At 61.9% G+C, this 22,721-nt stretch overlaps 1 protein-coding gene and 1 non-coding gene across 12 annotated transcripts in view; both read right to left on the bottom strand.

Moving 5' to 3' along the window:
- Positions 1-509: 509 nt before the first annotated feature.
- Positions 510-22,721, bottom strand: part of TRPM2 (transient receptor potential cation channel subfamily M member 2) — a 50,449-nt gene continuing 28,237 nt past the window's right edge. For 6 of the 11 annotated variants that reach the window (XM_059164902.1, XM_059164899.1, XM_059164900.1 and 3 more), the window contains 21 exons: positions 21,894-22,031; positions 20,460-20,589; positions 20,164-20,309; positions 19,588-19,700; positions 18,883-19,096; positions 17,919-18,037; positions 17,362-17,494; positions 16,818-16,989; positions 12,726-12,909; positions 12,320-12,501; positions 11,942-12,074; positions 10,468-10,555; positions 8,661-8,748; positions 7,850-8,007; positions 7,102-7,178; positions 6,750-6,851; positions 5,504-5,590; positions 4,853-4,958; positions 3,493-3,594; positions 1,942-2,058; positions 510-1,465 (listed from right to left, as the gene is read on the bottom strand). In XM_059164902.1, the coding sequence (XP_059020885.1) occupies positions 1,340-1,465; positions 1,942-2,058; positions 3,493-3,594; positions 4,853-4,958; positions 5,504-5,590; positions 6,750-6,851; positions 7,102-7,178; positions 7,850-8,007; positions 8,661-8,748; positions 10,468-10,555; positions 11,942-12,074; positions 12,320-12,501; positions 12,726-12,909; positions 16,818-16,989; positions 17,362-17,494; positions 17,919-18,037; positions 18,883-19,096; positions 19,588-19,700; positions 20,164-20,309; positions 20,460-20,589; positions 21,894-22,031 (2,715 nt within the window). In that variant the 3' untranslated portion in view covers positions 510-1,339. Of the gene's footprint in view, positions 1,466-1,941; positions 2,059-3,492; positions 3,595-4,852; positions 4,959-5,503; positions 5,591-6,503; positions 6,634-6,749; positions 6,852-7,101; positions 7,179-7,849; positions 8,008-8,551; positions 8,749-9,089; positions 9,532-10,467; positions 10,556-11,941; positions 12,075-12,319; positions 12,502-12,725; positions 12,910-16,817; positions 16,990-17,361; positions 17,495-17,918; positions 18,038-18,882; positions 19,097-19,587; positions 19,701-20,163; positions 20,310-20,459; positions 20,590-21,893; positions 22,032-22,721 lie in introns of those variants that run through there. The other 5 variants (XR_009351260.1, XM_059164898.1, XR_009351261.1 and 2 more) reach the window with 5 other exon arrangements.
- Positions 3,551-3,616, bottom strand: LOC131826257 (Z6 small nucleolar RNA). Its single transcript, XR_009351506.1, has one exon. It is a non-coding gene; the product is annotated as a Z6 small nucleolar RNA (small nucleolar RNA).

The following is a 22,721-nucleotide window of genomic DNA, read 5'->3' as shown; positions in this document are numbered from 1 at the left end:
ACGCCGAGCACGGGCAGGCGAGCCGGGCGTGCAAGCCAGGAGGAGAGCCTGGCCGCAGCCAGCCCCGCCCGCCCCTTCGGTCTGGGTCCTCGGCCTCCAGGACCGACTGGACGCGAACGCCCGCGGCTCAGCCAGACTAAGTCAGGACTTGCTCTTAGAGAGTCTTAGTCTTTCGGAAAGGGCGCGTGGGTAACGCGTGTTTTGAGCCTTTACAATTCTAAAGTGTCTTTATTTGGTGCCACCAAGGTCCCCACACCTGAGCACCTGCGTCGGGGGAGCCACGGAAAGGGCGCTGGGCGGCAGTGGGTCTGAGAGGGAACACCAGTTCAGGCCTCAGGGGCCTGCAGGATGTCCCGGGGAGGAGCCGGAAGGAGATGCCGCCGGAGATGCCCTCGGGCCCCGGGGGGGGCTTGGCCGTGGCTTGGAAGAGGTGTCAGTGGCCCAGACTCAGCCCCCTGACCGCTGTCTGTCGAACCCGGTGTGCGGGAAGCACAGGAGACGCCGGCCCGGCCAGTTTGGGCAGAACGTTTAATGTTGGTTTTACAGTATTCCAGCCCTGGCCACTCCGGGCGGTTCACGCGCACCGCTGACACAGAGCAGGGGCATCCCCCGCCACCGAGGCCCACCGCCTGCCCTCCCTGGGCTCACGGGACAGGGGTGCTGTGCCTGGAGACCCCCCCGCCTGAATCCCCGGCCTTGGATCTCCAGAGAAGCGTGTGCTCGTGTGGGCCCCGTCCCCTCACACACGGGCCCAGCCCCGACTGCTCAGGCAGTGAACTGCGGCTGCTGGTGCCCCCGACCCCAGAGCGGGCAAGGGTCCACGTAAGGTCATGGGTTGACACCATCTCTGGGGCGTGGGCCCAAGGAGAAGGCCACGGGGGAGCCCCGGCCGTCCAGGAAACACAGGCCTTGGGCCCACACACGTCGGTCGTGGACGAGCTGCCCACGACGTGGACAGGAGGGATCTTGCTGGCCGAGGGCCGAGGCCACAGGGGCAGGGATGGCTGCGGGGTCCCTGGGGCCACGTCAATCCTGGGGAATGGCCCTGTGACCCAAGCCAGCTGTCCCTTGCCTGGGCTCTCTCCTCTGGGGCGCCCTGACGCCCTCCACGTCACAGGCTCATCTGCCCGGCAGCTCAAGGTGGCCGTGAGAGGCGGCGGAGCCCACGCCACACCACACGGTGCCTGGAAGCAGCCCCCGCCCGCCCGGGGTCCGGGGGCGACTGTGGCTTCGGCAGCTGGTAGTAGCCTGTGTCCGGGGCAGCGCACGTCTCCACGGGGACTGCGGGAGGACAAGCCTCGCCCTCCCCTGGCGGCGGGGCCCGGCCGGACTGCACGGGTCAATAGAAAGCCCCAAACAGAGCGGCCACCTTCTGGAGGATGGTCTTGTGGTTGGCATAGAGCGGAATGCGCTTGTCCACGACCTGCCACTGGACGGACATCCCGGGGTCGCAGGTGTGCAGGTGCTGCAAGGGCGAACAGAGATCCGGACCCCTGCTGAGCCGGCCCAGACACCCCAAACTCCAGCTGCAGGAGGACTGTGGGGACGCCGTGGCCCGGGGCCCGGCCCTGCTCTGGCCTGGCCATCGGCTGGCTCACGGTGTTCTCGTAGCAAAGCGGAGTGACAACAGAGCATGTGGCCTTGTTCCCGGGGATTCTGTCCTGCAAACGCAGCCCGGGGTCTGCTCCCTGGGCCTCCAGTCCCAGCTCGGACTGATCTACATACGGGGGACCCTATCCCCCTGAAGGCCGAGAATCCCGCCCCCTCCCAGGAGGTCCGGCTCTGACTCCGTCCTGCCCTCTCCTCTTGGAGCCCCTGCTCTCTGCAGCTCCCCCTCTCTGGTCTTAGCCAGCTCTGAGTGCCTGGGAACCGGCAGGACCCCCAGAGCATGCTCACCCCACCCCACCCTACTTCTTGGGAGCCCGTGCCCGAGCCTCCTACAGAGTTCAGCCTCTTCAGATCCATGTCGCTCTGTTCTGGGAAGTGGATGCTGATGGCCACTGTCTCTATCCAGGCGTTGTCTGTGTTCCTCGGGTCGTCCACGTAGCCCTTGTACACCTGGGGGGCAGCACGGGGGTGGGCCGGCCCGCCCCAAGGAGCCCTGAGCCCCACCCCAGCTTTTTCCCAGAGGGACCCGCGTGGGCCCTGGGCTCCGTCCAGGCCCTGGGACACCCTGGGCACCGCTCTCCGCTGCCCCAGCCACCCCCCTCCCCCTGCCAGCTCTCTCCCTGCTCCCCAGCAAGGCCCCAGTGTGCCCGGCCCATGGTGGGGCCCGCGCCGCACTCGTCTCCCTCCCGGTGTCTGGCCTGACATCCGGACCGTCCTCTACTGTCCTTGGAGGGACTGAACGGGACGGCCGACCTCAAAATCATGACGCTAAGTGAGAGAAGCCAGACGCGGAAGGCCGAAGGCCGCACACTGTGTGATTCCACCAACAACCAGGGCCCTGCGCAGGCCAACTGGCGCCAGGAGTGGGGGAGGGGCAGGCGGTGAGCGCGGGGGTGGGGCGAGCCCTTGGGCTGATGGGAATGCTCTGGAACAGGCGGAGGTGGTGGTCACACACACACAGGGCACTCAAGGCCACTGACCTGCTCCCTTTGAAACGGTCCATTTTATGTTACGTGGATTTCAGCTCAATCAATAAGCGAGTTGATCCTTCTTACAAAGTACAGAAAAGAGGCGGCAGGGTGGCCCCGGGACGGCCCTCGTGACAGGACTGGCTCCAGAGTCAAAGCTCTAAACCCCAGCTCTTGCCTGTTTTGCCCTGAATGGGCCAGAAACAGGGCCGGGGACAGCTGGGAGGTCCACTGAGGACGCTTGAGGAACCCCGGCGTAAAGCCTCCGGGGCCATGGAAAAGGGGGGGTGAATTTTAAATCAGGGCCTAAAAATAGGACCGTCGTGCATTAAGCAAAAATGTTACGGGGAAATGTGTGCAGTGTGGCTGCCTTTCTGTCACGCACGTGTGGGGTTCACGCAGAGACCGTGGGCCCGGAGCCCACGCGGGCGGCCACAGAGGCCAGCAGAGAGAGGGCCTGGCGCAGGGCGCTCCGGCCCCATGTGGGAGTGAACGTGGGAGTGCGGCAGCACGCGCGGACCGCTTTCGGAATGACGGGAAGCTTCGATGAGGAATGCGGGCCTGAGCAAGTTGCCTCCCGGGCCACGGTCTGGGGAGCCTGCGGGGGTGTCCCAGCACCCCCTGCCCAGGGAGGCACAGACCCTGCGGTGTCTCAGGGCAACAGTGAGTGTGGGAGGGAGGGGCCGCCCCCTTGATTCAGAGACAACAGGGACAGAGAAAGAAAGCAGGTGCCCAAGGCCCAGAGCCACGGCCAGCCCCGTCTGCTCCCCCACCCCCCGCCTCTCCTCTGGGAGCTGCGGGGAGGGGGTTGGGAGCAGAGTCCCCAGTGGGTCCTGCTCTCCCTGCCGGTCTCACCACCAGCACACCGTGGGAGCCCAGGACACACGACGGGGTCGAAGCAGAAAGGCCGCCTTACCTCAGTGCCCTGAATCAGCAAGTTCTGGAAGGACGACCAGAACTCCCTTCGGAGGATCTGCTTCAGCTTCCGGGGCAGCATCTCCCCCGGCTCCCGGGAGCCCTGCGCAGAGGAGGCACAGGCAGGTCTGCGAGGCTGTCCAGAGACCCACATCCACGGGCCACCTGCCCGGCGTGGGCCGCCGGCCAGCCCCCCAGGGCCACCGGCAGGGGAGTATCTGTCAGCTCAGCTGTCTCGGGGCTGACGTGACATTGCCCAGAGCCCACTGCCCGCGCCAGCTTGTGACGGAGCAGGGGTGGGTCAGGCCAAAGCCACAGCCTCTGAGGGCACCGGGGCCTCTCTCCCGCCCCCATAAAGTAACCAGCGCCCTGTCCTCTGCCACAGGGGGCTGCAGGCACACGGCCTGGAGGCCTGCAGGCGGGCCACGGGAGGCTGCGGCAAGCTGCTCGGAAGATGCCAGTTAGTAGGAACCACATTGGGGCTGGGCCAGTGTCTTGCCCAGACAGACCAAAATGCCCAGGAGGGAGGCTGAATCATGGTAGAGAAGCCCCAGGGTGAGAGGGCCGGCCGTAAGCCACCCCCGATTCGGCATGGTGCTCCCTCTGTCGGGGGCACGGGGCTTCTTGCTGCAGGGCCCAGAGCTGCCCAGACTCCTCATCGCAGCCCGAGGACCGGCCACCCCCAGCAGAGGAGCAACGGCCACGGACAGGTAGATCATGGAAGCTCCGGGAACAGGCTCAGAGGAGAGGCCCTGAACGGGGCCGCACCCCAGACGCTGTGCACCAGCTCAGAGCCTGGCCTGGTCCTCCTGCTAGGACCCCAGAACAGGGCTGGGGGCCGGGGAGGGCAGCCTGATCTGGGAGTAAAACCCAAGCCGTTCAGCCCACGGTCTTCTGCACCTCAATTAGTTTTGTCCCCACAAGGTCCTGGGGTGCCCTCCAGGCTTCACCCCTACGACCTGCCACTCCCCGCCTCCCCACAGCCCTGCAACTGTCCTGTCCCTAGGGCTCAGCTCAGCGCTGCACAGGACGCAGGGGCGGGTGGAGACACCTACAGGAGGAGCCGCGTCTGCCCCCGCGGCTGTGAGCGCCGCGAGCTCGCGGGCCCCGGCGTGGACGCAGCCCCAGCCCGGAGCTTCTGCTCAGACACAACGGGCACCAGTTAGGCTCTCGCACACCAGAGCCTCTGAACCCGGTTTCACAACTACAGAATGAGCCGACGGGAAGGGGACCTCCTCGCAGTGCCCAGTCCCAGCCTGTCCTTCAGGACCAGGGACAGAGTCTAGAACCGTGGGGCGGTGACCGCGGGGGGAGGGGCGGGTCTGCGGGAATGGGCCGACTGGACGCTCGCGCCGGCTCACCCCTGGCAGGGCCCAGGACTCCGAGCGCGGGGGCCTCACGACCAGCACTTCCAGCATTCTCTTGATGCCCTTTCTGCAGACGGCTCCGTCCTGGTTCCGCCTCCACCTGCAGACCGGCCGCTCGTGGCGATCCTCTGACGTCAGCACACCCCCCGCACCGGGGAGGGAGGCCACGGGGTCCCGGCCCTGCCCCTGCCCTCCCGGGGGCCGACCCTGTCTCCTTCCCCAGCAGCTGCTCCAGGCGAAGAACCCGGCTGGTGACCGCTGGGAAGTGTCTCCCGCGTCACTGATCCCAGCAGGACTAGAATGGCCCCGGCTTTCAGGAAATAGTTTATCAAAAGCCTCCAAGAAACACGCGCCCGGGGCTCTGCTGTTCTGCCGTTCGCTCTTGGGAAATGCTGGGTGGGGTCATACGTGTTTCCAGCCTGTCTGTGGGCCTGGGCCTTGGTGCTGCCCCTCCTCCCAGAGGCACGCCAAGGGACAGGGACCTGAAGGGAGACAGCCTCCGGGAGTGGGGACAGGCCTGGGTTTTTCCCAGGGACAGGGACATTCCCACGCTGTGTCTCGGGTGTGCCCAAGGGTCAGTGGCTGGGGTGGACATGACATGACGGGGCCCACGGGGGACTGGGCGGCCTCGTCGGTGGCACTCACCGCGTGATCACGGGCTGCAGCGTGTGGTTGGGTCCAAAGCGACAAAGGCTCCCTCGCCCGCGCAGTCCTGTGCGGCCCATGGGGTTCCTGGGGTGGACGGGGGTCGGTTAGATTGCCACTTGCCTCCGGAAGGACCAGGACGGGGCAGTGGGCAGAGGCCACTCGGGGGGGCGTGCGGCTCCTCCAGGATCCTCCCCAGTCCAGGATTTTCAGAGCCTCAGCAGCTCAGCTCGGCGGGAGGCAGGGAAGGAGCCCATGTGTGGAGGTGCTGATAGGACCCCAGATCTGCCAGCCCCTCCCCCAGCCTCCCCACCTAGGGCTGTCCACCTGGGGACAGATGTCCCTGAGGGACCCCGAGGGATGAGGCAGGAGCTTCAGGTCACCTTGGAGTTGGCTGGAAGAGGAGCATCCAGCCTGACCGCGGACAGTGGTGTCCGTCCGAGTGGCCGTCCGGCCCGCCATGCCCAGCCCACCACGCCACGCCACACGCGTCTGCACCCGGAGGCCTCACATACGTGGGTCCCGCTATGACACACCAGCCTGCTCTCTTCCCGCGCCACAGCCTCGCGTGGCCTCCTGTCGCCGCGGAGCGGGGGGTCCATCTCCCACCACCTCCCGACACGCGGCCCGCTCCTGTTCCAGGACGTTCCTGAAAGCCCCACGCCGGCCACCTCTCCGCAGCCGCCCCGGCCCTGTCTGCTCCACGGGACTCACGCATCCCAGCCTCTGCTTCCCTCCACTAATTCTGACGGCTCCTTCCTCACACCCGGGCCCTGGAGCGTCTCCTCCCCAGAGACCCTGCCCACAGGAGGCTCCTTCATCTCCAGGAGCCCAGGCTGACACAGGAGGTGACCCCCAAGGACTGCCGGGCAGGAGGTCACTGGTCACTCGACAGCTGGACGTGGGGCATACTTTGCACAGTGGGACACCGTGCCCATCCCCACAGACACGGGCAAACACGGCCACCCCGGACGCGAACCCACTGCCCTCAATGGCTTGCCTGTGACCAGAACCCTCTCAGGGGAGCATGCTCTGCCCCAGAAATCCATGGAGATGGCGGGACAGCGGGGTAAGTCCCACGAGGGGCAGGGGGGGCCTCGTCGAGGTCAGTGTGTCCTTTCTTCTGCATTCTGTTCATTTTTATCAGGAAAATGGCTAGTTTGCCAAGACACGGCAGCTGAGAAGCAAGCCTCCAAAGGCCCCCACAAGGGTCGGGGTGATGTGGGATGGTGGCGGCTGCACTCACAGAGGGAGCCCGTCCTGCACCACGTAGAGCCCGTGGAAGCTCCGCCGGTCTGTGGGCCCGTCCACGGCGTTGTAGCTGATGCCGGCCAAGGCTTCCGGGGCACTGGGAGCAAGCGGAAAAGTCACGGCCCCGGGGAGACAGGGTGGCACCCGGACAGGGCCATCAGAGAGCCCACGGCCCCAGGTGCCCCCAGCCACACGCCTCCCTGCGTGTCCCAGCCCTTGAGGAGATCAGGGCACCCCGTCCAGGCCGGAAGCAGACCCTGCCCTGAGCCAGCTCTGGTGGCCACCTGGGAGCGCCAGGGGGTCCCTCACCCGCCCTCCTGCCCGGGGCCGAGGACTCGCACACTCACTTTCCCACGGGGTCCACCGAGCCCTTGTCCTTCCTGTCGTCCGTGTAAAAGGGCGGGTCATAGATGAGAAACTCCGTCTGCATAGACAGGGGTTGCCCCCCTCAGACTGTCACCCAGACCACGGCTAGGGGCCAGCCACCCGGATGACCAAGGGCCATCAGAGTGCTCGTAGCCAAGGCCACCGAGACTGTCCCCAAAGTGCATATGGTAGCTCCGTGCTCGGGCAGGCTGGGGGGGGCGGTGGCGCGGCACCCCCCCAATGGGGACTGCTGGTCTAGGGGAGCCCCCAGGATGGGGAGCGGGTCCAGGCTGGGCTCCAGAAATGAGGAGGACTCCAGCTGGCAGGGCCTCGGGAGGAGGAATGGAAGCCACCGTCTGGAATGTTCTGGAAAGACCAGAGGGAAATCCTGTGGGCCAGGGAGGGCACGCAGAGGCTGTCTCCCCTTCCTCTCCCTTCCGTGCTTTCGCTCAGCTGTGGCACTCACAAAAGGGGCAGTGACCGCTCCCGGGGATGCGGGGTCCAGGACGAGCGAGGTGGCTGGAGGCGGGGGCGGTGTGCTCCCTGTGTGGGTCAGGTCCCAGCTCCACCACCTCCAGCCGCCGGCGCCTACGGGACTCAGCCTCTTCCTCTGTCCGGCACGTCCCAGGGGCTGGAGCGGGCGAGGGCAGCCAGTGCCCGGCCGTGTCGGGGGCTCGGGGCAGAACTGCTGCCCAGAACCCCGGGCGTCTCCTGCCAGGGCTCACTTACCTCCCAGGGCACCTTCTCATTGGGCACGGGGAACCGTGTGATGTGGGCGTGAGGGTAAAGGAGGTGCCGGGCGTTCACGTGGTGGCCGTCGCCCACATCCTCCGCCTTCTGCCTGCCGTCCAGCTCACGGTCCTGCCCCTCTGAGGCCTTCTGGGGTGCTGGGAACAGCCACAGGGAGCCGTGGGCAAAGCTGGACCCCGGCTCAGGCACCTGGCCCACAGGACAGGGGCGTCCTCTATGGCCCTTTCCCCAAAACTGGGCCTCCTCCACCTCCCCGAGCCCAGAGTGACCACCAGCAGCCCTGCAGGGGGCCCCAGCCCAGGGCCCCAGGACCGTGGCTCTGGGAGGACTGAGATCTGGGGTCAGGCACTGTCCCCGCAAACCCCCAACCAGCAACTGCCTCCTTGTGTGGCTGCCCCAGAGCCCGTCCAGGGAAGGAGGACCAGCCATACCCCAGGAGAGCTAGTCATGCCCATTTCTAGAAACACAGGCTTTGCTTTCTGTACCCCAGCAGCTCCTGGAGCTGCCCCTCCTCTGTGTTATGAGGCACACAGGAGGAGGTCAGGGACACAGGCCAGGCCTTCCCTCCGAGTCCCCCATCTGGTCATGTCAGAAGCTCATCTGTGCTGGGCCCCTGCTTGCCCGGGGCAGGCTATGCTCCTGCTACGTCCTTTGGGCTCAAGGATGGCTCTGTCAGCTTACCCCCAAGGCCCGTGAGAGCGCTGCCTGCTGCCTCTCCTCTCGACAGACCCCCAGACTCAAAAGAACATAGCCCAGTAGAGACCAGCTGCTGGCGTGGTGCCCCACTCACCCAGGGTGGGGAGGGCCTCCTCTGAGCCAAAGCCACTGTCCCTCAGTGCCTTCATGACCCAGTGCAATGCTCTGGACGTCTGGGCCACCTGGAAGGCATACCCCAAGCGAGATGTGGTCAGCGCCTGTCCCCGTGCAGCACACCTACCCCTACCCCTCCCCCGAAAGCACGAAGGCACTGCTGGAAGTGCCCCTCCTGCTGCAGTGACCTCACCAGCATCCAAGCCCACCCTGCTTCCCTTGGTCCCCAGCAGTGCCCACCAGGGAGACACAGAGGCCACTGGACCTGGACACACCAGAGGCCACCGAACCATGCTGAAGCCCCAGGAAGAGCTCTGAGCTGTCTTCTCAGGGGGAAGGATGACCCATGGAAGCTTCCCAGGGCTCCTGTTCCTCCCAGAGAAAAGAAACTTCTGGAAGCCAAACATACTCAACTACAGGCAAAGTAGGAGCCACGTGATGAACAGGGGCCAGGAGAACACCGCTCGGTGGGCGGCAGCCGCACTCGTGTTAGAGGGTGGCAGCAAGGCAAGACCCCACAGGAGAGAAGGCAGTTTGCACAGAGCCTGCAGGCAGTGGTCCCCGCGTGGGGGCTGGCTGACGGCGGACACCCTGCCAGCACACGGGCCCAGGGGCTCGCCCCCCACCCCGACACAGCAGAACTGAGAAGGCGGGAGACTCCGGTGACAGCATAGGGGCGCAGGTCCTGCCTGCCGGGAGGCTGCTGTGGGCTGCAGGGGCTCTCATAAGAAAGCACAGGTCCTCTGTGCCATCAGCAAGAGGTGCACAGAAGGGCAGGGACCCAACCCCCACCCGGCCCCCCCTCCTTATCCCGGAGGCTGCAGGCCTCCCCTGCCACCAGCCCCCGTGCATCTCTCCGTTGCTGTGCTTATGACACTCCGCTGTGACAGGGGACATTATGTCTGTGCCCCCAAGACTGGAAACCTCTACGCAGGAGACAATGCCTGTTCGCCCTGACATTCCTCGGGCCGGCCCTGGATGTGACACAGAGGGGGAGCGCGGAAACATGAAATGATGGACGGACGGAAGGAAGGAAGGAAGGACGGACGAATGAATGAACGAATGAAGAGACGGATGGGCGGGTGAGGGAACGTTCAGGGACCGGAGCCCAGCTTGCCTGCAAGGCTGCTCAGGGCTTCCTGTCTCAGGCCCAGGGCTCGGAGCCCAGCTGTGTGGCCCATCCTGTGGGGGGACATCAGTGCTCACTGCTGGGGGATGGAGGGGCTGCTCACCTGGAGCTAACTGCCTATTGACAATGTCCTTCAAGCTGCCTCCTACAAAGGAACGCGCTCCTGCATGAGGAAGCGTCAAAACCTTGGCCCCTCATTGCCACCATCTGGGGCGTTCTGAGACGTCCACACGCTGCTTTCTGATGTCGTTCCTCATTCAGACGCACCCTGCACCTCCCTCCCAGCATCCCCTGGTCGCCTGGGACGTCTGGACGTGGAGTCCTGCGCAGCGGTCATCTCAGAGGACAGCTCTGAGGGGGCCAGAGAAGGGGACCAGAGCAGCCCCTCTGACCAGCCTGCGGTGTGGACACCCCCAGTGCTCCCTCTGACCAGCCTGCGGTGTGGACACCCCCAGTGCAGTGGGGCCAAGCTCGGCGGGGAAGTGTTTGACAGCATTTTCTGGAGGACAGAGAAGGTGCTGCTTCCAGTTGGGAACGGATGCCCAGACATTCCCCAAGTCTGTCTCAGGGTCATTTCCCCAGAGTGTTCCCTCTCAGAGAGCGGGGGCCAGGCCTGTCGGAGGCCTGGTCCAGACGTGGGCCCTGGCCCGGAACTCACCTGCGCCTCCAGGGAGGCGAGCCTCTGCTCCAGGGAGCTGGACCGCTTGCGACCCTCCATTTCCAGCAGGTCCACCGCGGTGTTGACCCTGGAAGAGCACAGAGCCGGGCTGAGCTCTGGCCTGAATGTCGGGAAATACGGTCCCAGGCTGCAGGGGGAGGTCCCTGCCAGACCCAGTGGCCCGGCCTCTCCTGCGCTTCACTCCAGGCCTCCCCCTGAAAGTATCTACAACATGCGTTTCCGTCAGAATGAACACGGCCTCCCGCCCCAGAGAGGGCGGTCTCGCAGCGAGCAGCTGCCCCCCGCGCCCACGGCCCCTCGACACCTGTAGGGCCTCCCTGGGGGCGAGACGCAGGTATGCGCGACGCTCCTCGCCGTGACTGGCCCACAGGATGCCAGAAGGCGAAGCACCAAGTTCAGAGCCACTTCTGGGCAGCAAGGGTGGGGGCGGGGCAGCGCGCGGTTCGGAACATCTGTCTGGTTTGCGTAGCTTGGCTACAGCACGGCGGCGTCCCCAGCCTTGGTCTGGCCCATTTATAGTAATTAATTCCACGGCCAGACGTGGCCCAGGCTCTCCCTCCGGCTGTGCCCGCTGCCACCTGCCGGGGACGCTCTTCCATAATAAACTCAGCCCCCACTTCGGTGACCGCTTCGAATGGTTCTCTAGGGAAAGGGGAGGAAGGTATCCCGAGGGTCCGGGTGTCACTCCTCCCCTCAACTATGTGCTCCCTAATCCCACAGGAGCCATGAAACCACCTCCTGCCACGTCCCCAGTCAGCCCATGGACTGCCGTGTGGGCACTGACGCAGCGTCCTCAGACCCCATGACTCGTGTCACCAGGACAAGCTCGCCAGAGACCCCGCCTCATCGACACACCCCCTCCCCGCTTTGTGGCTGGAGAGGAGTGGGCTCAGCTCAGCCACAGGGCTGTGGGGCCAAGGTACGCCTCGCGGCCTCCCCGGGCCTCGGATCCCTCCCCTGAGCCCGGGAGGGAAGGTGGCCAGCGCAGAGCTGGCCCGTGTCCCCAGCCAAGGGCCGAGGGGTGACGCGGACAGCCGGGAGCAGCACCGATTTCACGCCAGAATGAGGAAGGGAGGGAGGACCTCGGGGCAGGAGGACGACACCCAGCGAGCCTGAGCTCCAGGCGGGCCACCCGGTCCCACAGAAGTGGCAGCAAGGCTGTGTGCCCACAAGGTCACTGAGCTCACCCCCCAGGCCAAGGGGGCCTTCCCCGGCCCACACCCCTCCTTCAGCTCTGTCCACAGAGTCAGCCCTGCCCGCAGCGCGGGTGACCTTCTCCCTCCTCCCCACCCCGCGGGGTCCAGTCTTCCCAAGGACCCAGAGAGAAGGCCGTGGGACAGCCGGAGGACACAGGTTTCCCCGCCCCAGGGACCAGGCCCAGGTGGGCTGTGGCCCGCAGCGCGACTTGGAGCTGTAGGGGTTTCCCGCCCCCTGGCCACAGGGGCGACCCTACTTCTCGCCGATGTCTTGAATCTGCTGCTCTGGCCTCTGCTTCTGCTGGTACCGCTGGTTCTGCAGGTAATTCTCCTTCAGGTAGATCTCCCAGGACAGGAGCGCGGCCTCCTCGTTCTTCTCCAGCTTGCTCTCTGCAGGGCCAGGGGCACATGGAGGGACCCGGCCGCCCCATGGGGGGCACGGGGAGGGGCCCCGGCCGGGAGGAAGGCAGCGGGAGCCCACCCCAAGTCCACCGAGGGGCTGGGGGAGGTCAGAGGCCCGCGGAGTCTCCCCGGTTCTAGAAGGAGCCACCACACCCCCTACAGGCCCCCACTGCGCCCCGAGACCCGAGACAGCGGAGGGCGTGCTCTGGGGACGGCGGAGTGAGGGGACTCACTGAGCTGCTTGTGCCTCTTGGCGGGCACCTTCAGGACCACCCTCTTGATGAACAGGTGCAGGTGGCTGAGGAGGATGAAGGGGGGTGGCGCGGGGGGCCTGCCGTGGTACTCCTCTATCAGGTCGTGGCGCTGGAACTTCCAGATCTGGTCCGTGTGCTCCTGGACCTGCTGGAACGTGTAGCTGGCAGGAGGCAAGGGGCGTGGGTCACGGGAGAGCCGGCGGGACCCTCAGATTTGCCCACAGCATTGCCTGGGGGTTCTGGGGGACCCAGGGGGGCGTCCCACAAAAAGCAAACACACAGCACCCTGGAGGGCAATTCCTGAAGCAAAGATACGCCAGCTGGGTCCCACGCCCCCGGGAGGCTCCCTTCCCCGTGGCCCCCGCGCCCCGTGGGGGGCCCTCACTTGAACATGGCAATGAGGAGGTTCAGCAGCAAGATGTTGGTGAACAGCAGGTAGAGACACAGCAGGATGACCGTCAGCCACTCGGGGAAGGCAGGCTCGTGCCGGACGGCGTCGCTCTCGGGGCACTTGGGCTTGTAGGGGTCCGTGCCATTGGGGCTGCACTGGTCCAGGCTGAAATTCACACCTGGGAGTCGGGGGCGGGTGCCGGGAACAAAGAAACCACACAGAGTCACAAGTGTCCCTTGGGCAGTGAGCATCTCTGGGGCCTGGACACCCCCCCAGCGGGGTGTCTACATGCTGTAGACATGCTGTCTACACCCAAGCATCCTCCATGGGCAGGAAGCGTGGCTGCCAAGGAAAGAGGAAGAGCCCTGGAGCCAGACCCACACTCCAGCCTGGCGCAGGCCCCTGCCTGGCACATGGCTGACCCCTCTTGGACACGTCCTGGGCTCCCAGGCAGAAGCCAGCCCCAGGAGGGGTGACGCAGGCTCCAACCACAGAGAGCCCAGGGACATGGGACAGAATTTGAACCGAGAAAATGAACAGTTACCACAATGAGGAGGGAGGCGGGGGAGGGAACTGTGTGGCGCAGGCCACGTGCTGACCTCCGCAACAGGGGGTACCAACCGAAGTGTAGTGCCCCATCCGTAGCCAAGGGAAGGGTATGGGAGACCATAAAACATAAATATGTGTCCAGCTTGTACACCTCAAAACACTCCCGAGAGGGCATCTCTAGTGGCAGTCATTAAGGGCAGTTACCCTGGGGAAATGCGCTTACAGACAACTTTATTCTTTATATTTACTTTGGATTTAACATTTTTGCAACAATGAGCATGCGCTAGTTTTTAGGGCCTGGAAGTCTGTACCTCCCACCACCCCGTGTCTGTTTTGCTGATCTCCCCCACCCCCAGCAAACAGGCCCTGCTAAGGAGAACAAGACCACACCAGAACACACCCTTCCCTTTCAGGAAACTAAAAAATGGAAAGTAAACCGGACCCAAAGCCAGCAGAAAGAAGGAAATAAGAAACATCAGATGACCAGAAGGCAAACAAATAAAAGACAGAATAAGAAAACAACAAAGAAAATCAATAAAACCAAGATCTGGCTCCTGGAAAAGACTGAGAAGATTACAGCCCTTTACCCTGACTGGTCCATGGGGAGGGGGTTGAATCGCTCAAGTTACAAGGACGAGAGAACAGCACTGCCAACCCCACAAAAGTCAGGAGAAGTCTAAGGAAACACCACAGAACTGTGTGCTAACAAAGTACGTGGCTTAGAAACAGGGGCAGACTCCTAGCGAGAGACGAGACACCGGGAGTGACTGAGGAGGAGGCGAGAGGCACACGCAGACCTGACACAGGTAAAAAGATTGAAGTTATAACTTAGAACTTCACACAAAGCTTCATTCCGGCCCAGAGGGCTTCCCTCGTGAATTCTACTGAATGTCTGAGAATTAAAACCAACCCTTCACAAACTCTTCCAAAATCTGAAGGACAAGGGAACACAGATGATGCGTTCTGAGGGCGGGACCACCGTGATACCAAAACCACGCAACACAAAACTGAACATAGATGCAAAAACCCTCCCCAAAATGCCGGCAAATTGAATCCAACAACACATAAAAAGAATTCTACTCCTTGACTGAGTGAGATAGATCCCAGGAGGGCAGAGTCGGCTTTACCTCTGGAAATCAATGAATACAACACACCATATTAATAGCACGAAGAACAAAAATCATGTGAACATTTCAACAGATGTCGAAAAGTGTTTGACAAAATTGTATACGCTTTTATAATAAAAAGCACTCAAGAAACTAGGGATAGAAGGTCTTCCTCACTCTGATGAAGGACATTTACAAAAAACCCCATAGTGAACATCGTACTTAGCAGTGAAAGATTGAAAGCTTTTTTCCCTCTAAGATCAGGAACAACATAAAGATGTTTGTTCTGGACGCTTCTATTCAATATTGTATCAGGAGATCTAACCAGAATAATTAAGTAAGAAAAAGAAATAAAGGTATTGGATGGGAAAGGAATAAGCAAGAAGCATCGCTATTTGCAGAGGGCAAAACCTCGTATATAGTAAATCCCGAGGAATCCACTAAAAACTATGAGAGCTATAAAGAAGTTTGGCACGGTTTTAGATCAACATGCAAATATAGGGTATTTCTGTACACTACCAACAAAAAATCCAAAAATGAAATTAATAAAATAATTCTACTTACAAAAACATGAAAAAGAATCAAAATCTTAAGAATAAACTTCAAATGAGTGTAACTCTCACACTGAAAACTATAAAATATTGTTGAAAGAAATTAAAGATCTAAATAAGCAGAAAGGTAACCCATGCTCACAGTCAAAATCCTAGACGGCTTTTGGGGAAAGTGAGAAGCTGATCCAAAAATTCATGTGGATCCAAGGGACCCGGCAGCCAAAGCAATCTTGAAACAGAACAAAGTTGAAGGACCCACATGTCCTGATTGTGAAACTTACCATGAAGTTACACTTGCCAAGACCGAGTGGTGCACGAGAACATAGAGATCAACAGATAGAGCTGAGAGTCTATAGATAAAACTTTCATTAATGGTCAGCTGATCTTTGACAAGGGAGCCAAGACAATTCAATGGGGAGAAATGGTTTTTTCAGTACGTGGTGCTTGAACAACTAGAAATTTCCATACAAAAGAATGGCCTTTACCTCACACTGTATAGAAAACTAGCTTAAACAGCTCAAAGGCCAAAAGTAAGAACAAAAGCTGTTACTTCTGGAATGACAACACAGACATTAACTCTTCATGACCCTGGATCAGGCATGGGGTTCTGAGATAAACACAAATGATAAAAAGCAATTGATAAGGTGGACAGCATCAAATTAAAAACGTTTGTGCTTTGAAGGACACCATCAAGAAAGTGACAAGACGACCCGTAGAATATACTGGTAAATCATACACATGAGAAGGGACTGGTGTCCATATGTAAAGAATTCTTGTAACTCAATAAGAAAGAAAAAGAATCCACTTGAGACATGGGCCAATGAGGGGAGTAGACATTTCTCCAGAGAAGACGCCCGAATGGCTCAGGGAGCACGTGAAGGGATGCTCCACATCGTTTAGCATCAGGGAAATGCAAATCAGAGCCACAATGAAATGCACCTCACACCCACTGGGACGGGTAGAAGAAAAAAAAAAAGAAAACAAACAATGACAAACCAGAGAGAATGTGGAAATTGGGGCCCTTGGGTGCATTGCTGGTGAGGACATAAGATACAGGGCAGCTGCCAGAGAAAACAGTTTGGCCAGTTCTCAAAAAGTTAAACACAGACTTAGCATACAGCCCAGCGGGTATACGTTCCAGTCCCAGATATATGCCCAAGAAAGATGAAAACATACGCCCACACAAAAACTTGTAAAAAACTTCTAAGTAACTGTTCATAGCAATGTTATTCATAACAGCTAAAATGTAGAAGCAACACGTGTTCACCGACGTACAAATGCATAAACAAATTGTGGTCTGTCCATACAACGGAATATTACTTAGCAGCAAACGGGAATTAAATACGTTACGCTAAGAAAACGCAAGATATGAAGATAACAAATTGCGTTCTCCGGTTCATATGAAACGTGCAGCAAAGACAGACTGTACAGATGGAAAGTAGATCAAAGGCCGCTAACAGTCCGAGGATGGGGAGAGACGCTAACAGGGGTCTTTGGTGGGTGATGCACGTGTTCTGCACTAGAACCGCTAAAGCACACTTTATACAGCGGAGTCTTGCGGTGAATTAGATCTCGGCGAAGCTGCTGAAAAGAAGGAGCTCAGTAGGCAAAAAGGCTTGACCCCGTCTGGAGAAGGAGGAGGGACAGGGTGGCATGTGGTGTGGGGGAGGGGTGTCGGCTGGTGTCCCAGCACCCCAGGCCACACCCTTGGCCCGTCTGGGATCTCAGCACAGCTTCGGGGTTCAGCTCAGATGCCCCCCGCCCCACTGATGCCATCACACAGGGCCCTTGGGGAGCTGCCACCGGCCGCCTCCTGCCCCCCATCCTTCTGTGAGCTTTGCCGGCGCCCCGGCGGGTGCTCTCTGTGCCCCATGTCCTACCGTCAATGTAAGCCGGCATCTGCCCGAAGATGGTGAGGTACGACTGGTAAACGACCCCCCGGAAGATCCAGTCCACTCGGCTCTCGTTGTGGATGAGGATGGCCTGCTTGGCCACCCCAAAAGACACCACCCACACCGCCAACAGGAAGAGGAAGAAGAAGACGTCCTTCATCTGCAGAGACACAGTGGCCCCAGCTGCAGCCACGCGCGCCCACATGTCCCCTCCCTGCACACCTGGGCTGGGGCCCCGCAGCACTGGGAGGCGTCTCTGACACCCACTGCAGGGACACGGGGGCCCCCCGTCCAGGAGGGCGCCACACAAGGGGCTGGATGGGACTGTGACCGGGGCTGTAACAGGGACAAGGAACGAGCTGTTGCGATCAGGGAAGGCTTCCTGGAAGAGGAGATGTACACGCAAGGACCTGAGACAGGTGTGCTAGGGCTGGGAGCCCGAGGGCAAAGCAGGGACGTGGGAACCTGGCAGCGGTCTCGGCCCGGGCGCCCCTCCCCGGCCGCTGGCGTCAGGACCCACTCGTCCCCTTACCATCCGCTTCACGATGATGATCTTGGGCCCCAGCGTCTTACTGACGGTGAAAATGTGCATCAGCCGGAGGCAAAACATGATGAAGTCCAGGGAGAGGATGATGCGTCCCGGGTACAGCAGCCCGGGGATGAGCCTGCCCAGGGCAGAACCGAGGCCCTCAGCTCGCCACGCCGGAGCCTGCCCACCTGCCTGCTCACCGGCCCGAGCCCACGGTGGCTCTGGAGCCCAAAGTACCACGCATGGGGTACAGCTCACGGGCAGAGCCTCCGGGGGCTCTCCAGAAAAGTCCAGAAACCCAGCCGGGGGCAGGGCAGGCGGGCCCCGCTTTGGCCTCTTGCCTCATGGAGAACGGGACGGTGGCAGGGACGCACGGGGCCCTGAGCCCCAGCAGGAGGGGCCAGGGAGGGCCTGGCCCCAGGAGCTCTGGCCCCTTCTCTGCTCCTCCGCCGGCCCCGGAGAGCGTCTGCCCACCAGACAGACGACAAACACACCCCAGGGGACCGGAGCCCTCGGGGCTGCCCGTCGCGGACGGGAGGCCCAGGGGAGACCGAGCTCACCTGCAGGTCAGTCCTGCTACGAAGAGCAAGATGGCACCGACGTCCAGTTTGTTCCAGAAGTCGCTGAAGTACAGGAGCGCCACCTTCATCAGCCCAAGCTCATCGGGGTCGTAGAAGAGCTGAGAGAGGGCGCGGTTAGGGGCCTGGCTGTCGTCACCATTGGCACCAGGACGGTAAGAACACTTGCTCCTTCCCGGACAGCGAGGCCAGCCAGGGAGGGGACAGATTTCCCCCGTTCCCTTGTCCCCCGGGGTCGAGGAGGAAGGGGGAGGGGCTCCAGGCAGAGGTGTTGCCGGGCACCCTGAGCCCGCCCTGCGACCCATCCCAGTCCTGCTCAGCCCACAAATGTCCGTGTTCTTGAGGGCTGTCCGTCCTCTCTGTTGGGAGCCAGCCAGCTCCCAACGGACCCCAGGATCCCGGGAAGGGTGGGACCCTGGCGGCGGGGTGGGCCAGGGAGAGGTCCCGGAGATGGTCCGACTCAGAGCGGAGGGCACGTGAGACCCCCACTCTGGGGCTGCCACCTGTGAGACTGGAGCTTTGTCCCTGGGAGGGCAGCTGGCTTCAGGAAGCGGTGCGGCCGGAGGCAAGCTGGGAAGAGCCCAGTGGGACAGTGCTGCTTCCTGCACCTGCCTCCGCACCTGCCTCCGCACCTGCCTCCGCACCTGTCTCTGCCCCTGCCTCCTGCACCTCTTTCCGCACCTGCCTCCCGCACCCGCCTCCCTCACCTGCCTCCGCACCTGCCTTCCTCACCTCCCTCTGCCCCTGCCTCCCAGGAGCTCTGAGGCTGCCCCAGGCCCTGGCAGCAGCGTCTGGGTGCCTGGTGAGCCTACCGTGTGCCCACCCACAAAAGTGACCCGGCTGCGGGTCCCGGGGCCAGGCGCTCCCAGCTGGGGGTGGGGACCAGAGGACAGTCCCTGTGGGTTGGGGATGTGGGGAAGTGGAGAAGGGGGCCGGCCGGGCGCACCTGTCGCAGCTCCTCACACACCAGAGAGAAGAGCCAGAAGTAGATGAGGCACTCGCACCACGAGGGCGCGGGCTGGAAGTCCACCATGAGCACGTAGGCGAAGAGGCACAGGAAGGCGAAATAGGACAGGATGTTGAGGTGGAAGATGACCACGGGAGCGCTGAAGAAGGCGCGGACCCGGAGCAGGCCCCTCCTGGCCTGCAGCTTCTTCTCCCTGCAGGGCAGAGGCCGGGGGCAGACGGCAAGGCTGCGGGGGCCTGAGAGCCCCAAGGACCTCTGCCTCGCCTGAGGGGTGGGGCCAGAGTGCTCCTGCGCTCCCGTCACACGGCAGGGACAGCAGCGCGGGGACACAGCCTGCGTCCAGGCAGCCCACTCTGCCTATGCAGCATGTAGACGGCTCCGCCAGACGGCACCACGGAGGGGAGGGCCCTGAAAGAGCCCTTTGGCTCTGGGGTCACTAGGACGGAAACGAAACGCTGGGCTCCGGTGGGCGCTCAGCGCAGGGCAGGGTGGGGCGGGCGCTCAGGGCAGGGGGGCTGCTCAGGGCACGTGGGCGCTTCCCACAGGTGGGGACCCTCCCTCGGCCTCCCGCCCGCACGCCTGGACCCGGGGGCAGCCATCGGGACAGACGCGACTTGCCCCCTACAAGCACATCAGGGAGGAAGGTCTGCGGGCCCTGCGGGCGCCCAGCAGCCCGGCTGGTACCTGAAGGAGACGAAGCTGGTGCAGAGCAGCGGGAAGACCAGCATACACAGGATCACCCGCCAGAGCCCGTTGTCCACACAGAGCTGGCCCCACCACACCTTGGTTAGAAAAGCCTGGGGACAGTGGGGGCAGCTTCAGAAGAGCAGGCGCTGCCTGTGCCGCACCCCTGCAGGCCATGCCGCGTCTGCTCCGTGCGGAGTGCCCGCGTGGTCCCCAGTGCTCTGAGCCCCGCCGCACCACGTGGTGGGCAGTGCAGGCAGAGCCCGTCTTCTGCGGCTGAGGAAGAGGCTCCAGGCCCGGCCAGCCTTTCCCCGGGGTACGGGCTGGGGCCACCCGGAGGTCTGCGGGCTCCCAGCTGGGAACACCCCTGTGGGGCTGAGTCTTCACCACCCACCACCCCTCTCTCTTAGCATCAGTTTCCTCACGGGCAAAACAGGAGGGGAGCACACGATCAAGGGCCAGGCCTTGTCCCCAGGCCCCCGGGGGCCACAGCACTGGGACCCGAGTGCCAGTAGGTGACCAGGAGGCCGCGCCAGCGCCCACAGCTCCTCCCGGAAGCGAGCCTCAGAGGGTCACCTGGATGCCTCCGTGAGACACGAACTTCATGTCTTTGGCCTCCAGGGCCAGCTGCAGGCAGGTGGTCCTCCCCCAGGCCTCCGACACGCGGGTGAGCAGTTTCTGTGCCCTTTCCTCGTCCTTCCGGTGGCACTCGGTGAACACCCCTGGCAGAAGGAAGATCCGTGTCCGAGCCGGGGACCGCGTCAGGGACTGGCTCCTCCAGATGCCACGGTCTGGGCAGGACCGAGGACGAGGCCCCCGGGGCAGCGTGTGAGGAGCCGGGCCGCGGTCCCAGGCCGGCCCCATAAACTCACCGATGGCTCTGTGTTCAAACTCGTTGGCCAGCGCCAGCATCTCCTCCAGGCTGTCCGTGTCCTCCTCCTCCTTGGACAGCTCCTTCAGCATCTTGCTGCAGGCCAAGGCCGCCGCAATGCAGTCCTGGCTCTGGGCACCGGGGAAGCCACCCTGAGAACCCAGACAGTCCAGCCCCGGAGCCCCAGACACACTGCCTGGGCGTGAGGAGACGATGTGGGCCACCAGGTCATTCCTTGTCGTGCCCCGTCCATAGAAACCACTTGGGCCCCCCCAAATCAGTAGGTGAGCCTGAGCCGGAGGTCCAGTCTCCCACACTGGCCAGGGGGAAGGGTCTGCTTGCCCACCCAGAGCACGGCCCTGACGGCACAAGTCCCAGCACGGCCTGGGCATCGGGTAAACCCCAGGCCTAGGGCTAAAGGGCAGAAATAGGACCAGGTCCACGCAAGTCTCCTTCAGGCTCTGGGCGCCCAGCCTCAGTGGCTCTGCCTGTCCCAGGCACCAGGGATGCCGAGAACATCTCAAGGGAGACTCTCCAAGCATAGCCCAGAGGCACTGTCTGGTCTAGGACAAGGGGCTGGTGGCGGATCCTGGAAAGCCCCCCGCACACTGAGACCCACAGAGCACACCCGAGGCCACAGGCAGGCCCAGCTCTGCCGCTGACCCACCATGAGCCTTGGGAGAGGACAAGCCTCCCAAGACCACAGAGAGGGTAGACACTGGCGACACTGGGGAACAGCCAATTCCACAAAGGCGACTTGGAAATGCCAACGCTGCGATGTAGGGGATCTCAGAGAAAAGCTACACTTGAATTTCCCGGTAAGAAGAGAATCTGCTGGAGGTAAAGGAGGCCATATGTGGGGGCCTTGGGCCTGGCCCGTCCCCCATCATGACCATGAAGCTGCCACGGCCTAGTGATAACGGCCCAGGAGGCTGAGGGCCGATGTCCCCAGGCAGCCCGCAGAGGGGCTCAGGGCAGGCTCACACAGGGCTCGCTCCCCATCTGAGTCACAGACTCTGTCGACATCCCTCACGGTCCATGGAAGGAGACGCAGGCCCCAGGGATATCACCTTCTGCAGGGTCGCCACAGAGCAGGCTGGCCACGGCACGGGTGACCCACCAACCCCCAGCCCTCACGTGGGCCATGGCAGGTGGCTGCTCCGAGCTGTGCCCGCACACACAGCCTCTGCCCTGGACAGAAGGACAGGAGGCGGCTCATCTCCCTAAATTTCTTTTCCTGCCTGAGCCTGGCTCTCTGTCCTCCAACACTGTGCACCCTGGGTCCCCTCCATGGTCATGGGCAGCCCTGCCCCCCTCCAAAGCCGCACACTCCTCTACTTGCTGTTGGCCCTAGGCTTTGGGAACACACTACCTGGCCGGAGCCCTGTCGCCCGTCCACACACAGCCATGCTTCTTGAGAAACGGGCCTAGTTACCTGGGCCCAGATGATTTCTGCCAGCTCCCGACGACTCTGGACGATGGCCCAAATGAGAAGATCGCGGACCGGGTCCATGGTGAAGGCCACATGTCCTGAGGAACGCTTGTGGAGGGACCGGAGGCTTACTCCCTGCATCTGGAGAGCAGCGAACATTCAGAACCTCTCCTAGGCCCCCAGTACTGTTGGTCACCCCAGTGGGCCTGCTGAGGGTGCAGCCTTGAGCCCAGGTCCGCACCTTCCCAGAACCACTGTCCCTGGAGGCTGAGCCCAGAAACCTGCAGTTTCAACTCCACCTTAGACTGATTTCATGCGCACCAGAGATTTAAAACCGTCCCTCTGGAGACACATGGAAACATTCAGAAAGTGGAAAGCCCAGCTAACTCCTGGCCTAGCCTCTTCTTTACACACCAGGCACCTCGAGTTTCCTGAGTCTTTTCTGATGGCATCAAAGCCTTTCTGGGTAGTCAACTTCTAGCACAGAGTCTGTTAGAGATTCATGGCTGTGAGTTCCTCAAGGGAATCTACACGGTGTCTCCTGCAGAGAAGGCCACCGAGAAAAAGCCAAACAGACAAGGGTCACATGTGAGCAGGTGGGCACCTCCCCCCAGACTCAGTTTACGCAGTGACATGGGAATCCAGCTTCCTAGCCCATCCAACAATAAACACCTACTTAGATGGTCCAGAAAACATTTCCAGAAGTGAGAACACATTCCCCACGTGACACACAAAATTCCGCTTTTTAAAAGAAATTTTAGAAATTTCCTGAAGGCTTGTCTTTATGTTAAAAGAGATTAGTTGGTAAAACTAAATAAATTACCAACATGT

The sequence above is a fragment of the Mustela lutreola genome, chromosome 2, assembly GCF_030435805.1.
Source record: "Mustela lutreola isolate mMusLut2 chromosome 2, mMusLut2.pri, whole genome shotgun sequence".
Taxonomy (NCBI): domain Eukaryota; kingdom Metazoa; phylum Chordata; class Mammalia; order Carnivora; family Mustelidae; genus Mustela; species Mustela lutreola.
This window is presented reverse-complemented; position numbering and strand designations above follow the sequence as displayed.